This window comes from Brachyhypopomus gauderio, unplaced genomic scaffold, assembly GCF_052324685.1.
Source record: "Brachyhypopomus gauderio isolate BG-103 unplaced genomic scaffold, BGAUD_0.2 sc51, whole genome shotgun sequence".
Classification (NCBI taxonomy): domain Eukaryota; kingdom Metazoa; phylum Chordata; class Actinopteri; order Gymnotiformes; family Hypopomidae; genus Brachyhypopomus; species Brachyhypopomus gauderio.
In genome coordinates this window covers 637,501-653,836 of record NW_027506876.1, presented here as the reverse complement: position 1 = coordinate 653,836, position 16,336 = coordinate 637,501, and the positions used below count along the sequence as shown (strand labels likewise).

At 47.0% G+C, this 16,336-nt stretch overlaps 1 protein-coding gene across 5 annotated transcripts in view; it reads left to right on the top strand.

Annotated features, from left to right (window-relative positions):
- unc5db (unc-5 netrin receptor Db) overlaps nucleotides 1–16,336 on the top strand; it is a 118,598-nt gene that overhangs the window by 58,428 nt on the left and 43,834 nt on the right. For all 5 annotated transcript variants that reach the window (XM_076987140.1, XM_076987137.1, XM_076987138.1 and 2 more), the window contains exon 3: nucleotides 15,926–16,069. In XM_076987140.1, coding sequence (XP_076843255.1) covers nucleotides 15,926–16,069 — 144 coding nt within the window. The remainder of the gene's footprint in view (nucleotides 1–15,925; nucleotides 16,070–16,336) is intronic.

Below are 16,336 nucleotides of genomic sequence, written 5' to 3'. Positions count from 1 at the left end.
ACATAACTGATCCCATACACACTATATAACTGATCCCATATATAACTGATCCCGTACACATTACATAACTGATCCCATACACACTATATAACTGATCCCATACACACTACATAACTGATCCCATACACATTATATAACTGATCCCGTACACACTACATAACTGATCCCATACACATTATATAACTGATCCCATACACACTATATAACTGATCCCATACACACTATATAACTGATCCCATACACACTATATAACTGATCCCTTACACACTATATAACTGATCCCATACACACTATATAACTGATCCCATACACATTATATAACTGATCTGGTACACATTCTCAGTAGGGGTCAGAACTGCAGGCAGGTCAGTCCAGTACTTGCACTCTCTGTGTATGTAATGGTTTGCAACGGGAAGCAAATGCAGAGATGGTGGACGTGTGTTTACCGCCGCCTCGTCCATAATTACCGTCCACCGAATGATCCGAGGTCAAGAAGCCAGAGCAGTCAGACAGACACAAAACCAGAATGTCTTCTAAATATAGAAAATGAAAGCCAAACACAAAACAAGGACAAACACAGAGTTGGGTATAACAGAAACGTAGGGAAAGACAACACACAGAGGCAGGAAAACACGAACTTAAGACAAAGACCAACAAGAAAGAAAGAAAACAGAGTTTATATACACAAGGGAACCCAAACCCACAACAAAACACACATGGAAGCCCTAGACTCAGATGGAGGAACGTTGGAGACCCTGCATTTGTAATCCAGACACAATGTGGCATGCTGGGAAATGCTGGGAGTCCTACTGATTCGTCTTTGCTTTCTGATGAGCTAAACTCTAATAGTTCTTAATTGTAAATGTATAAGAGGTTTAAATTCTAAAATTATACATAATAATTGTAAAAGTAATAGTTGTGATGACTTGTTCATGACAATGAAATAGATCAGTCGAAGAAAATGTTTTGCTGGCATTGTAACAATACAGGGATTTTACTCGGTGCAGTTGCATGTAAAATATGTGTGAGGGACTAATGATTTGACATAGATTCCAGACTACTGGTGGTGTAAGTGGGACCATTACTGATAGCAGCCATATCTGGAGACAGGATACACGACAGTCGCCCACGTTTGTCCCTAATTGATTTTTGAGGCAGTCATGCCCCTCGTTCCTAATTCAGGCTCTGATCAGAACCAATTGGTCTCAGAGCTGATGGCTACATGAGGAGACACTAACACTGGGGTCCGATTGTGTGGATTTGCATACGCCCCCTTGGGGAGCCGAAGCTGCACATTTTTGCCGTGTGCTTTGGTTTAATTGCACAAGCCTCTTGATCTTGTATTCACACCAACTCTGACAATAGCGAGATTAGCTATTTTCTTCTGAACAACAAGCATAATGATGTGTGTTAGTGAGGAAAAGCTAGCACCAAACCTTTAGCATAATGGCCAGTTTCACTATTACAGTAAGTTTATTTTGCTAGTATGTACTGTATCTCTCATACCATAAATTGCTCTAAATTGATGCTTCCCTCCTTAATGGAACACCACAGTTGGGGCAGAGAGAGCTGGATAAATGAGAAAATATCAATTTACTGTATCAGTAGTCTGCAGTAGTGAGGCGTTCCACGGTATATGTGTGCCATCTGTAAAGAGGAAGATTGACATGCACCTTTCTCTCACCTGCACAACGTTGTATCACAGATGCTTGTGTCATTTTGGCTCTCATCACTACAGACGTAGGCGACATCTCACAGCCAGGGGAGGTGAGAGGACGGACTGTGTCCTTTACTGTGTGTCCAACAATGAGCTGTACGCCTGGACTAGAGCAGATGATCCCATTGGCAAAGTTACTATGCCCTTCGGAAGCTTTTTCATGTGGCTTTGACACATTACTCAAACCCCATGTGGCTTTGACATTTACTCAAACCCAGTGTGGCTTTCACACATTACTCAAAACCCACGTGGAGTTCACATTTTGCTCAAACCCAATGTGGCTTTCACACATTACTCAAAGCCCACGTGGCTTTGACATTTACTCAAACACAGTGTGGCTTTCACACATTACTCAAAACCCATGTGGAGTTCACATTTTGCTCAAACCCAACGTGGCTTTGACACATTACTAAAACCCCACGTGGCTTTCACACATTACTTAAAACCCATGTGGATTTAACATTTTACTCGAACCCAACGTATCTTTCACACGTTACTCAAAGCCAACATGTCTTTCACACGTTACTCAAACCCAACGTGTCTTTCACACGTTACTCAAACCCAACATGTCTTTCACACGTTACTCAAACCCAACGTGTCTATCACACGTTACTCAAACCCAACGTGGCTTTCACACGTTACTCAAGCCCCACGTGGCTTTCACATTTGACTTGGCTCACACTTTTGATCTGCTGGCCATGGTAATGTTACGAAGGATGGGTAGAAACACTAAAATATGCAAAGAAAAAAACAGCATGAATCGATAAAAAATTGATTGAAAACACAAACCTGCTTCAACCCTTAACCTTATGTATTGATAACTTTTGTGGGGGTTGAGGGGTGGACATGTCAATAATTCCCAATAATTCCCACTTACATTACTCATGTAATGTGTTAGGTTTCATGGTATGAGCAGTGTCCCTCCTAAAGCTGAAAAGAAACCTAAACCACAGCTGTCTGTTCATGTGCCTCTCATACGTTCAAATGGGTTTGCAGCCGTTACTTCTCATCGACTAACGCGAGCGTCGTTTTTAATCCTGGATCTCATTGAGGAGCTTCCCCGAGGACACTCAGCAGGCACGAGCACCGTGTGAGCAGTCATCAGCCGCAGTGCCATTCATCATAGTTTTGTTTGAGTCGAAACAAACGACGGGATGCGAAGAAAGAGCTGCAGTCAGCCTCCGTCAGCCTCCGTTACTGAGAAACGAGGGTGTTACTGAGAAATGGCGAGCCAGACCATGTGTGCTGACCAGTAGAGTGGAGGACCGCACCATCATTGGGGGGTTCGTGGGTGATCACTGTGGCGGGTGTCTGTGGAGCATGAATCTTATCACAGCTCAGCAGGAAAAAGACAAAGAGCTCCTTCTCCTCCCTATAGATTGGAAGCAAATGGCAAGATCCCAATGGGAACAAGGCGGCAGAAAGGGAGGGCAGCTTAAGCTTATCAAGGCCTGATAAGCAAGCCTCTTCATCAAATCTGACCTGTGTAGCTCCTCACACTTAGACCTCTCAGACCAGATTACGGATCTTAAACCCCTTTCTCATCTTTCAGATCCAAATGATTTATGACTTTATGGAGTGAGAGCTGGTGGCAGCTCGGTATTCTCCCTGAGGTGAATATGGATCATGGGCTGGATATACTAAAGCATTTCTGCATTTCTGCCATTTCTGGTCAGAGTCTTGGTTGGTCTGAGATCAGTATAAACAGAAGTAGTGCTTGAGGCTGAGTGAGAGCCAGCTCTAGAGGCCATGTCCAAGTGTACATGGATGCTGTCTCCAGATCAGCTCTGCCTTGCCCATTACAGCTGCAGGTCAGACAAGAACACAAAAGGCCTGATCTCAGGCCAGTGGTGCTTTTTTTTAGGTTGGGGTGGGGCTAGTGCAATGCTGCAGTGGCACTGCTTCAAACCTTCACTAGCACCACCATGCCCCTCCCCCACCACCATGCCCCTCCCCCACCACCATGCCCCTCCCCCACCACCATGCCCCTCCCCCACCACCATGCCCCTCCCCCACCACCTTGCCCCTCCCCCACCACCAAGCCCCTCCCCCACCACCATGCCCCCACACCCTTGCACCAAGATCACGGGCAGGCCATCTGCTACCCAACCATGGTGTCTTCACTCTCTCATCTAAGCCAGGCAGACTCAGAACCGCTAGAGATGTTAGCGGACAATTAGACAGGACAAGTGGCAACCTGTTTCGGTTTGGTGTTATCAAGCTTCTGGGTTTGCATGAGGACAACGTGAAGGAAACAGCTGTGAATCCTCCCAGGAACAGCGTTTACATGGGGCAGGAAGGCAGTCTCACAGACTCTAGGGGGGCACGCTATTATAAGAGTGACTTTGCTAAGCAGAGCACTGTATGGAAACACTAAAACATGCTTTATTATTTTCAACCCTCTCTGTTAAGTAAGCAAAAGTATAGGGGGAAAATGGAATTGAGTTACAGCGTAAGAGTTAGTAGTTATTGCAGGTTCTGTTCATGCAAAAATATTATTACGGTATGGTTAGATGCACTTTACTATAGTAATTAGTAATACAATGTAACCTATGACTGCAGTTACAGATATGCTGTATTTTCCATTTTAACAACCAATGCGAGAGGGGTGGTGATTTGTGATGCTCTTGCAGTTGACTGTGGACACATTTCTTTAGAACTTTTTCATTGTCCATCCTTTGTGTGTGTGTGTGTGTGAGTGTGAGTGTGTGTGTGTGTGTGTGTGTGTCTTGTTGCAGGGGGTCAAAGACTGGCTGATAACTCTTTGTTTCTGTACCTTCTCCCAAGGACAATTCTCTCCCATTGTTCCGGACATGATAGAGTTCCACAGATTGAATCGTGCTGCCCGAACCCCTGTAGTCAAGAACAGACTGACCTCCAATCGTTTCTCCTTCCTGTCATGGTAACACTGGCAATTAGATATCTGGCTCTCCTCCCACAGACATGGTGTTCAGAAGGCCTACTTCCATGTTCCTCAGTGGGAGACCCTTTCATCGGGCAGCAGCTGTCGCTAAGATGGACAATCAACCTTTCGATTGGCAGTTGACGTGTATGGGAGGCCTGGTGTACAGGGCTGCTGCTTCACACCCGTCACAGTGTGGCGTGAGGCAGTTCGTGTAGGAGACGGGTAACTGGTATTGTAACTGGTAACTGGTATTGCCCCACTGCTTAACAGCAGTCGAAAACATTCTTTCCATTTTATTTACATTAGGCCAAACTGAGAATCCAGTTGTAATCAGACTAGATTGCATCACATTTTACTCATATTCTCATACCTTCTCATTTTATTCATATTCTAGGATGCTCCCTCTGTCTCCATCTGTCTCCCTCTGTCTCCATCTGCCTCCATCCCAAAAATATTGCTCTGTTTTTATACACCTTGAATGCAGATCCAGTGATAATCCAGTTATTCCTCTCTGTCAGTTATACCCCCCCCCCCCCCACAATTTCAATCACACTGGAGGAGTCTATATGTATTTCCCTATCTGCTATTTCTCAGAACCATCACAGACTTGTCCAGGCACTCAGTATGCCCGACTGGGTGGCCCACCCCGGAGTACCATGGTGGTGGGCCGACCCCCACAGGGGCCCCTGTCTGGCAGGCATCAGCACAGGCTTGCGACACTGTGTTGACATATGCTAGTTTAGCCTCCCAGCGCCCCTCCATCTTGAAAATCGTCCTTGCCAGAGCTGAGATGTGTTCCGACTACAAGGGAAAGAGAGAGAGAGAGAGAGAGAGAGAGAGAGAGAGAGAGTACAAGACAATGGGTGCAGGCCATCACCCTTCATTTTGTTTCACGCAGTTGCAATTTTGCGTTGATGTCCCTGTTCTCTGGGCTTGTAATAGTATTATCACAGGCAATTGCACTGTGGCTTCCTGCAACAGGGCCAGGTCTGTGAGAGGACAGTCTTAAAGAGCCCGTGATAACGGTGCTTAGACATGGTGCTTAGAGGTCAAGACTTCATCTTAGAGACGCCTTGTGGTTTTAATGAGGATTTGTGGTTTTTCTAAATGTTTTCGGGATGTGATGGAGCTGGCATGTGAGACGGAGTTGACGTGTGTGACGGAGCTGATGTGTGTGTGACGGAGCTGATGTGTGTGTGACGGAGCTGATGTGTGTATGACGGAGTTGACGTGTGACGGAGCTGATGTGTGTGTGACAGAGTTGACGTGTGATGGAGCTGATGTGTGTGTGACGGAGTTGACGTGTGACGGAGCTGATGTGTGTGTGACGGAGTTGACGTGTGATGGAGCTGATGTGTGTGTGACGGAGCTGACGTGTGATGGAGCTGATGTGTGTATGACGGAGTTGACGTGTGACGGAGCTGATGTGTGTGTGACGGAGTTGACGTGTGATGGAGCTGATGTGTGTCTGACGGAGTTGACGTGTGATGGAGCTGATGTGTGTGTGACGGAGCTGACGTATGATGGAGCCGATGTGTGTATGACGGAGTTGACGTGTGATGGAGCTGAAGTGTGTGTGACGGAGTTGACGTGTGACGGAGCCGATGTGTGTATGACGGAGTTGACATGTGACGGAGCTGAAGTGTGTGTGACGGAGTTGACGTGTGATGGAGCTGGCGTGTGAGACGGAGTTGACGTGTGACGGAGCTGATGTGTGTGTGACGGAGCTGATGTGTGTATAATGGAGCTGATGTGTGTATGACGGAGCTGACGTGTGTGTGACGGAGTTGACGTGTGATGGAGCTGATGTGTGTGACGGAGCTGACGTGTGATGGAGCTGATGTGTGTATGACGGAGCTGATGTGTGTATGACGGAGCTGAAGTGTGTGTGACGGAGTTGACGTGTGATGGAGCTGAAGTGTGTGTGACGGAGCTTACGTGTGACGGAGCTGAAGTGTGTGTGACGGAGCTGACATGTGATGGAGCTGAAGTGTGCATGGAGAATTATCAAAATAGCTGCAAATGTGCACTAATGAAAATCTATAAGATTCCCCTCATGCCCATGAGTCAGTGGTGTGGTCCGAGAAAGCCCCGGCAAGCACGCCAGATGTCTGTACAGAGGTCCAGTGCTGGGCTGGATGGAAGATGACATTAATCCACCATTACTGCCTTCCCCTCTCAGCTAAACGCCTCCCCACCACACACACACACACACACACACACACACACACACACACACACACACACACACACACACACACACACACACACACACACACAGGGAGAGAAAATGGGTTGAGTCACCTGCTAAGGGGCATGAACGTGCGTCATGGCAACAAAACCAGTGCAATAAAAAAAGTCAATTATGCTTCAGCAAGCTGGTGTGGTACCTGCCAGCCCCCCCAAATGACTCTAGTAATGTGGGGCTTGATTGTGGTTAGTGGGGTGTATTTATGGGAGACTCAGCTGGGATCGAAAATGGACACGTTTCATTGCACACCGTGTTTCATGTCATGTTCCGTGCTGAACAGTTATTAATGTAGCTGAACATTTTTCTGTGTCCTGGCAGTAAATAATAAGTGGATATGTAATGTTTCACACCTTGTGCCAAAAATGAACAAACCTGAAAAAGGAGGAATATAGAAAGCCCATTTTCTCATGTATTAATTAGACATTAGGCATCTCCTCAGTAATATGTGGACTATCATTGGTATTCTCATGAATATTCATGTCACCTGGTGTGTAACTCCGCCCTCACAAAAATTGAATTGCTCTTTTTTATCATTCAGTTCAAAAATATTGTTTTCCTCTATTTGGTATATTTAACGTAGTGGCTGCCAGTAACATTGGATATATGTGAAACAGTCTTACCAGGCTGCCAATTAATATTTAAATCTATTTTGTTTACAAAAGCTGACAGCAGAAATGCAGTGCTGAGGGGCGCAGAGGCGACGCTGAAGGTCACGGGGTGAAACGGGGTGAAAAACTAACAACACATGGTGTGAGGGTTGGTCACGATCTAGTCCTGACCTGACAGGAACCGCTAAAGAGCTCGCAGTTCAGCATAGCCAGGAAACTTCTGACTTTCAAATGACTTTGTGGCTGTCCATGGTTCTGAAATCAGAGTCCAATTCTGTAGAACTATTGCAGTCTGAAGTTTGGCTTGTGCAAGCTGTCACTGCATCACGCAGTGTTTACACACAGTGTTGCTCATCATCGTCTGCTGCATGGTGCCTACCGAGGCATGGATGGCACTTGCAGGGTGTCTTCATACTTCTAGTTTGGGTCCCTTGGTCTGGACCATACAATATATCGTTACATTTTAGTCCAGTTTTACGTATCGTACACACTCACATATTCACAAACAAACCAACGAAAGTAATATTTAAACAAATAAAGTGCCATATGATGACCATATGATACAGTCTATGGACTCAATGCACTTATAACGGTTGTGTGTACCCGGTGGCATTTTTACCATCGGGAAACATAGCAAGAAGTAAAACGAATAAAGGACAGAGAAAGGAGATTTCCTATAGGCATGTGCCATAGAAGACAAGAGCATGGATGTTTCCGGACGTACGTTTCCATACCCTCCTGCTCAGGGTTAGGGTTAGGTTTATTTGGTGCACAACAGAGTTCAAAAGGAAGCATTCACACTTACTCTAATAGATGTCGCTAACAGCAAATCGCACCAGGGTTCATTTCAATCGAGGCAAACACACCTTTAGCCTTTCACAGTTGCGATGTTGAAGGCATCCACTGCCGAGTCCTGGTTTGTGGCTCTTACTGCCTTTGGCCTCTCCGGGTTCATCCCAGTGTGGTGTATGTCTGCGTAACCCAGTGGCCAGAAGATACCCCTCTTGCATGCTCCTCTTACGGCATAGCTGGTGTGCTGGGCGGAGCTCCTGTTTGTGTTGGACCTATTGTGATGGATATAGGTGTTGCACTGGCTGGAACTTTTACACTGAGTGGAGGTGTTTCATCCTGTGGCGGCGGGACGTACAGCTAGCACATCATTCCAAGATCCTACGGCTCCATTTCCACTGCCGCAAGCTCCAACCAGACCCAGCAGCGGTGTATGGCGTTGTGAAATGGGCTGGAATTATGGCACACAAGTACGGGGCGTCGTTAAGAAGTTTCCCGCCTTGACAGTATGAGTTTTAAAAGTGCAGCATGCCACCCAGAAGATGTTCATCTAAAAAGCTTATGAATCCTGGATTAAGGGAGCTTAACACTGTACACTACTTAGTGGTACACTCGTCCCATTCAGAGGCCTAATTCTGACTCGTGTCACTTTCTTCACAAGTTCAAATGAAAAAGCAGCATGGGCCGTGCTCCGATTAGCTTTGGTTCGAGTTCCGATTAGTCTCCCCTGTCCAGGGATTATGCACACATTCCATCAAGCGTTCCAGATAATCCACTACATGCTTTCTGCCGTCCAAATGCACGAAGCTTCGCCAGGAACCGCCTGTTCCCAGTGACATAACAAAGCTCTGTGTCGCTGGATTAGCTGTGATTGGTGGAATGGTGTCGCTAGGCTGTGCCTCTTCAGCTAGTACCAGGGTCTTCTCATAACTTCAGAAGGGCAATGTATCGTTTGGCAATCGTGATCACTGTAGGGGCCTTTGGGATGTTTTATATTTAAAAGGTTACAGCAGTTCCCGTATCATTAAGGTAATGATAACTTTCTGATACTGTAAAGGAGCACGGTCTCAGATGTTCTTAAATGTTGTAATTGTGATAAAATTCACATCAAGTACTTGCCAGTTTGTTTTCGATACACTGTGTGTGTGTAATCTCGCTGGTTATCTTTTTCCCCTGGGGATTCGCCATGTGGCATTTAGGGATGGAGGCCAAGCTTGGAGTTCATGGATACCCCGCCCCTAAACAAATGCTATTGGTGGATGACAAAGTGGTGGTGACATCCCAGTCTCATATCTCTTCTGCTCCGCCCCTAGCCCCACCTCTAGCCCCGCCCCTAGCCCCCCCCCAAGTGCCACACATTTACCTTCCACTAAGAACGGAGGGAGAACATCTTCTATTACCATACGGCTCTTTTTTTTTTCTTTCTAGTGGCACAGTGTGTAGTCATTAGTCATGATTTTGTCGCCTGCTTCTCGGCGCCCCCCACCCCCACATGTCTGCTGATATGTGATGACGGATGCATATGTCCTGCCCCGCACTCCTTATCTGCCCTCGCCCGCTCCCCCCCCCCCCCCCCCCCCCCCACAGCCGGCGCACGGCAGAGCCCCCCCCCGCGACCGAACGCCGTCCTGTTTCACGATCAATCAGCCAGCGTCGCGGCCCTTCTCCTGACGCCCCCTCCGCCTCCTCCAGCATCATGTGTTTTCCCCTCGAGAAAAACAGTTTGAGACGGCCCTTGATAAAGTGAGATGTTTACTTCACGCCTCTTCACTAAGCTCCACCCCCACACACACACACACACACACACACACACTCACACCTCCCTGATCCGGGCTCCCGGCAGGTCGCTTATTAAAGAAGAGATCTCATCCAGGACTGCCGTAAACATGCATTAGCGCCCCATTCATTTTACCCTTCCCGTTTCAGAACCATCCGCTCTGAAAACTGGGATTATTAAGCACATTTGTCAAGATTACCTTCGCAAGGTTCTGATTAGATAAAGCGTTTCCAGAGTGCACAAACAAGTGAAGGTTGAGAACAGTTTAGACCTTGTAACCAGCTCTTTATTCATGATGTCATTGGTTGCTCAACTGTATAGAAACCACCAATGGTAGATTTAACTGTAATGAGGGCTTTTATACGTGATCTTTTTAGGTTAGTAATTGGCCGGTTTGGCCTGGAACTAGTATGGGCATTGAAGGAAATATGACTTTAGCAAGAAACAGATTTGTCCTAACAGAGAACTCCTGCAAACACCCCCAGGTTCAAATAGCCAATTTCCCTTGGCTGAAAATTGCAAAATTTGTACACTTTTCATCTTGTGGAATTTGTTGTGGTTCTCACGGGTTTTGGTGTGTTGTGAGGAACCGTCGCAGATATGTCAGATGTCGGGACACGCATGCTCACTGGGAAAAATCAGGCACGCGTCGCCTGCATCGCGAACCCTCTGTGTGTCCCGGCTCCTCCCAGCTCAGATAGTGGACACTCAGATAGTGGATGCTTAGCAGTGCCATACAGCCGAAAGAGGCTTGTCAGCTGTACAGTAAGCCCAGCAGTCCTACAGAACTGGAGACTGCCACAGTAGGTCTGTAAAGGGACCTGTCTTACCAGGTTGAGTGTAGACTTTTCCTTCTTTCAAATCTCAGATTATGAAAAAACCAAACCACTGACCTAACTGGGCTGCAGTAGCCAGATCCCAGGAAGCCAAACACGGAGCGTTCTTGTTCATTTACTGGTAGTGCTTCAGGGCTCTGACTTCTACTTGGTCATAACAAGCAAACACGCATGAGAGCGTTTGTTTACGCCTGTGACACGTCTGCCTGTGAGCACTGCTACCGAATCCATCTGTGACTCTGAGATGTATTAATATTTATCTGGGAAGGAATTCGGAGGTTTCTCCTGGTAACGAAGTTGGACGCGCACAGGGTATTCAGGGAGCCTGTCAGATTAGTGTGTGTCCATATGCTCTAATGCTGACTGGTGAGGGGATGGATCAGAGGGGAGATAAAGGCACTGAGATTGGTATGTTGTTATGGCCTTCAGCATAGAGCATATCCTCTTTAATCCACTGTTTGTGAGCCTGGCAGGCTGGAGAGGTTTGGAAATACGGAGGGGGAAAAAATGTTAAAAGTCCGCTCAGATGAAAAGGCACTAAACCCATGAGTCAGATTAAAAATGGAGCTATTAGTAGAGCAGGACCATGTCACAAATCTAGAGGGAATAAGAGATGGTTTTACTGGAAGTTCATTCCAAGTGCCTCAGAAGATACAAAAGCTGCTTTCAAAACGGATAAGCACTGACATGCATGTTTTTAAGAAGTTTTTTTTTTCTTTTACAGGAATAAACTGTAGTTTTCGCAGATCAGAAATGGAGGGTTATATTAGGCCTGCAAAATTACCGTCATATTGCAATTGAAACAGCAGTGTGTTTTGCAGTATATTATGATATGCCCTTGTTGTGACAGTTAAAAACTAAACTGAAATTTGCATTGATTCAATAAAACATTTTTTAAAGAATATATGGATGTTTACAGTGCATGATCATATCATATATCCTGCAGTATCAGTATCGCAAAGCCCAATATTGTGATAATGATCAAAAAACGATATATCACACCAACCCTGTATTTAAACCCCTCATTCCATGGCAGGTGCTGCCAAGGTCCCTGGCCAAGTCGTGCGCCGTGGGCCTACGTGCTATTAGGTCAACGCATCTGCGGCGGGCTTTTTCTCGTCTCGTTAGCGATGCGTGGCCCAGACAGCGTGCCTGGCTCTCCCCAGGGAGCGAGCACGTTTTATCCACAGCGCAGTCCGCGCAGAGGAGGAGAGAGAAGATGAAACTGGATTTATGTGGGCAAGCAAACCCTGCCGCTTTGCCTCAGACCCAAGGCCGTTACATTCCTCACCGCTCATAGAGATAGAGAGGCCTTCTTTGGCAATGTTGATCACGCGGGGGGGTTTTCAGTCAGAAGTGACTGAGTTCATTCTGTCGGACTCACTGCTTTCCTGCGGCTCTTCATCGCTTTTGTGAACCTGGAGTGCCTGTCAGCCGCCAGCGCCGTGATGGAACTTGTATCGTTTGACCACTCGCTCAGACGCGGAGCGTGCGGTTGAAAAAAAAAACACCCACAGACATGAAGCACAAAAGAGTCATTTCAACCATCTCTGTAGTTAATGCAGTGTTATAATTAAGTCTTGAAATGAAATGTGTTTATAATATAGCTGCAAATGTGCACTTACATTTGCAGCTATATTACACACACACAGTTTGTTTTCGATACACTGTGTGTGTGTAATCTCGCTGGTTATCTTTTTCCCCTGGGGATTCGCCATGTGGCATTTAGGGATGGAGGCCAAGCTTGGAGTTCATGGATACCCCGCCCCTAAACAAATGCTATTGGTGGATGACAAAGTGGTGGTGACATCCCAGTCTCATATCTCTTCTGCTCCGCCCCTAGCCCCACCTCTAGCCCCGCCCCTAGCCCCCCCCCAAGTGCCACACATTTACCTTCCACTAAGAACGGAGGGAGAACATCTTCTATTACCATACGGCTCTTTTTTTTTTCTTTCTAGTGGCACAGTGTGTAGTCATTAGTCATGATTTTGTCGCCTGCTTCTCGGCGCCCCCCACCCCCACATGTCTGCTGATATGTGATGACGGATGCATATGTCCTGCCCCGCACTCCTTATCTGCCCTCGCCCGCTCCCCCCCCCCCCCCCCCCCCCCCACAGCCGGCGCACGGCAGAGCCCCCCCCCGCGACCGAACGCCGTCCTGTTTCACGATCAATCAGCCAGCGTCGCGGCCCTTCTCCTGACGCCCCCTCCGCCTCCTCCAGCATCATGTGTTTTCCCCTCGAGAAAAACAGTTTGAGACGGCCCTTGATAAAGTGAGATGTTTACTTCACGCCTCTTCACTAAGCTCCACCCCCCACACACACACACACACACACACACACTCACACCTCCCTGATCCGGGCTCCCGGCAGGTCGCTTATTAAAGAAGAGATCTCATCCAGGACTGCCGTAAACATGCATTAGCGCCCCATTCATTTTACCCTTCCCGTTTCAGAACCATCCGCTCTGAAAACTGGGATTATTAAGCACATTTGTCAAGATTACCTTCGCAAGGTTCTGATTAGATAAAGCGTTTCCAGAGTGCACAAACAAGTGAAGGTTGAGAACAGTTTAGACCTTGTAACCAGCTCTTTATTCATGATGTCATTGGTTGCTCAACTGTATAGAAACCACCAATGGTAGATTTAACTGTAATGAGGGCTTTTATACGTGATCTTTTTAGGTTAGTAATTGGCCGGTTTGGCCTGGAACTAGTATGGGCATTGAAGGAAATATGACTTTAGCAAGAAACAGATTTGTCCTAACAGAGAACTCCTGCAAACACCCCCAGGTTCAAATAGCCAATTTCCCTTGGCTGAAAATTGCAAAATTTGTACACTTTTCATCTTGTGGAATTTGTTGTGGTTCTCACGGGTTTTGGTGTGTTGTGAGGAACCGTCGCAGATATGTCAGATGTCGGGACACGCATGCTCACTGGGAAAAATCAGGCACGCGTCGCCTGCATCGCGAACCCTCTGTGTGTCCCGGCTCCTCCCAGCTCAGATAGTGGACACTCAGATAGTGGATGCTTAGCAGTGCCATACAGCCGAAAGAGGCTTGTCAGCTGTACAGTAAGCCCAGCAGTCCTACAGAACTGGAGACTGCCACAGTAGGTCTGTAAAGGGACCTGTCTTACCAGGTTGAGTGTAGACTTTTCCTTCTTTCAAATCTCAGATTATGAAAAAACCAAACCACTGACCTAACTGGGCTGCAGTAGCCAGATCCCAGGAAGCCAAACACGGAGCGTTCTTGTTCATTTACTGGTAGTGCTTCAGGGCTCTGACTTCTACTTGGTCATAACAAGCAAACACGCATGAGAGCGTTTGTTTACGCCTGTGACACGTCTGCCTGTGAGCACTGCTACCGAATCCATCTGTGACTCTGAGATGTATTAATATTTATCTGGGAAGGAATTCGGAGGTTTCTCCTGGTAACGAAGTTGGACGCGCACAGGGTATTCAGGGAGCCTGTCAGATTAGTGTGTGTCCATATGCTCTAATGCTGACTGGTGAGGGGATGGATCAGAGGGGAGATAAAGGCACTGAGATTGGTATGTTGTTATGGCCTTCAGCATAGAGCATATCCTCTTTAATCCACTGTTTGTGAGCCTGGCAGGCTGGAGAGGTTTGGAAATACGGAGGGGGAAAAAATGTTAAAAGTCCGCTCAGATGAAAAGGCACTAAACCCATGAGTCAGATTAAAAATGGAGCTATTAGTAGAGCAGGACCATGTCACAAATCTAGAGGGAATAAGAGATGGTTTTACTGGAAGTTCATTCCAAGTGCCTCAGAAGATACAAAAGCTGCTTTCAAAACGGATAAGCACTGACATGCATGTTTTTAAGAAGTTTTTTTTTTCTTTTACAGGAATAAACTGTAGTTTTCGCAGATCAGAAATGGAGGGTTATATTAGGCCTGCAAAATTACCGTCATATTGCAATTGAAACAGCAGTGTGTTTTGCAGTATATTATGATATGCCCTTGTTGTGACAGTTAAAAACTAAACTGAAATTTGCATTGATTCAATAAAACATTTTTTAAAGAATATATGGATGTTTACAGTGCATGATCATATCATATATCCTGCAGTATCAGTATCGCAAAGCCCAATATTGTGATAATGATCAAAAAACGATATATCACACCAACCCTGTATTTAAACCCCTCATTCCATGGCAGGTGCTGCCAAGGTCCCTGGCCAAGTCGTGCGCCGTGGGCCTACGTGCTATTAGGTCAACGCATCTGCGGCGGGCTTTTTCTCGTCTCGTTAGCGATGCGTGGCCCAGACAGCGTGCCTGGCTCTCCCCAGGGAGCGAGCACGTTTTATCCACAGCGCAGTCCGCGCAGAGGAGGAGAGAGAAGATGAAACTGGATTTATGTGGGCAAGCAAACCCTGCCGCTTTGCCTCAGACCCAAGGCCGTTACATTCCTCACCGCTCATAGAGATAGAGAGGCCTTCTTTGGCAATGTTGATCACGCGGGGGGGTTTTCAGTCAGAAGTGACTGAGTTCATTCTGTCGGACTCACTGCTTTCCTGCGGCTCTTCATCGCTTTTGTGAACCTGGAGTGCCTGTCAGCCGCCAGCGCCGTGATGGAACTTGTATCGTTTGACCACTCGCTCAGACGCGGAGCGTGCGGTTGAAAAAAAAAACACCCACAGACATGAAGCACAAAAGAGTCATTTCAACCATCTCTGTAGTTAATGCAGTGTTATAATTAAGTCTTGAAATGAAATGTGTTTATAAAAGTTCCTCATCTCTCTCTCTCTCTCTCTCTCTCTCTCTCTCTCTCTCTCTCTCTCTCTGTGTCTCTTTCTCTGTCTCTCTCTCTTTCTCTCTCACTCTCTTTTTCTCTCTCTCTCTCTCTCTTTCTCTCTCTCTCTCTCTCTCTCTCTCTGTCTCTTTCTCTGTCTCTCTCTGTTTCTCTCTCGCTCTCTTTTTCTCTCTCTTTCTCTCTGTCTCTTTCTCTCTCTCTCTCTCTCTCTCTCTCTCTCTCTCTCTCTCTCTCTCTCTCTCTCTCTCTCTCTCTCTCTCTCTCTCCCAGGACTGAGGGTGCGTGAGGTGATGATCAACGTCTCTCGGCAGCAGGTGGAGGACTTCCACGGGCCCGAGGACTTCTGGTGTCTGTGTGTGGCTTGGAGCCACCTGGGCACCTCCAAGAGCCGCAAGGCTAGCGTGCGCATCGCCTGTGAGTCCCGCCCTCAAACCAGGCCCCTCCCCCAAACCAGGCCCCTCCCCTCTAACTGGTCCACTTCCTCTCACTCAGACACACGTGGAACAGGAGAGGCTTTTTTTTTTTGGACTGTTTTTAAATACATTTGTTTCTCCTGGCCCAAAATGAAAAATTGCAAAAACGATGGGCTTAATTTTCAGCACTTCGGTCATGCCCGGCGGCCCTACGGCGATGCTCACAGACGTGTAGCGCGTAAGAAACGGCTCTGATGAGTCCATCTCT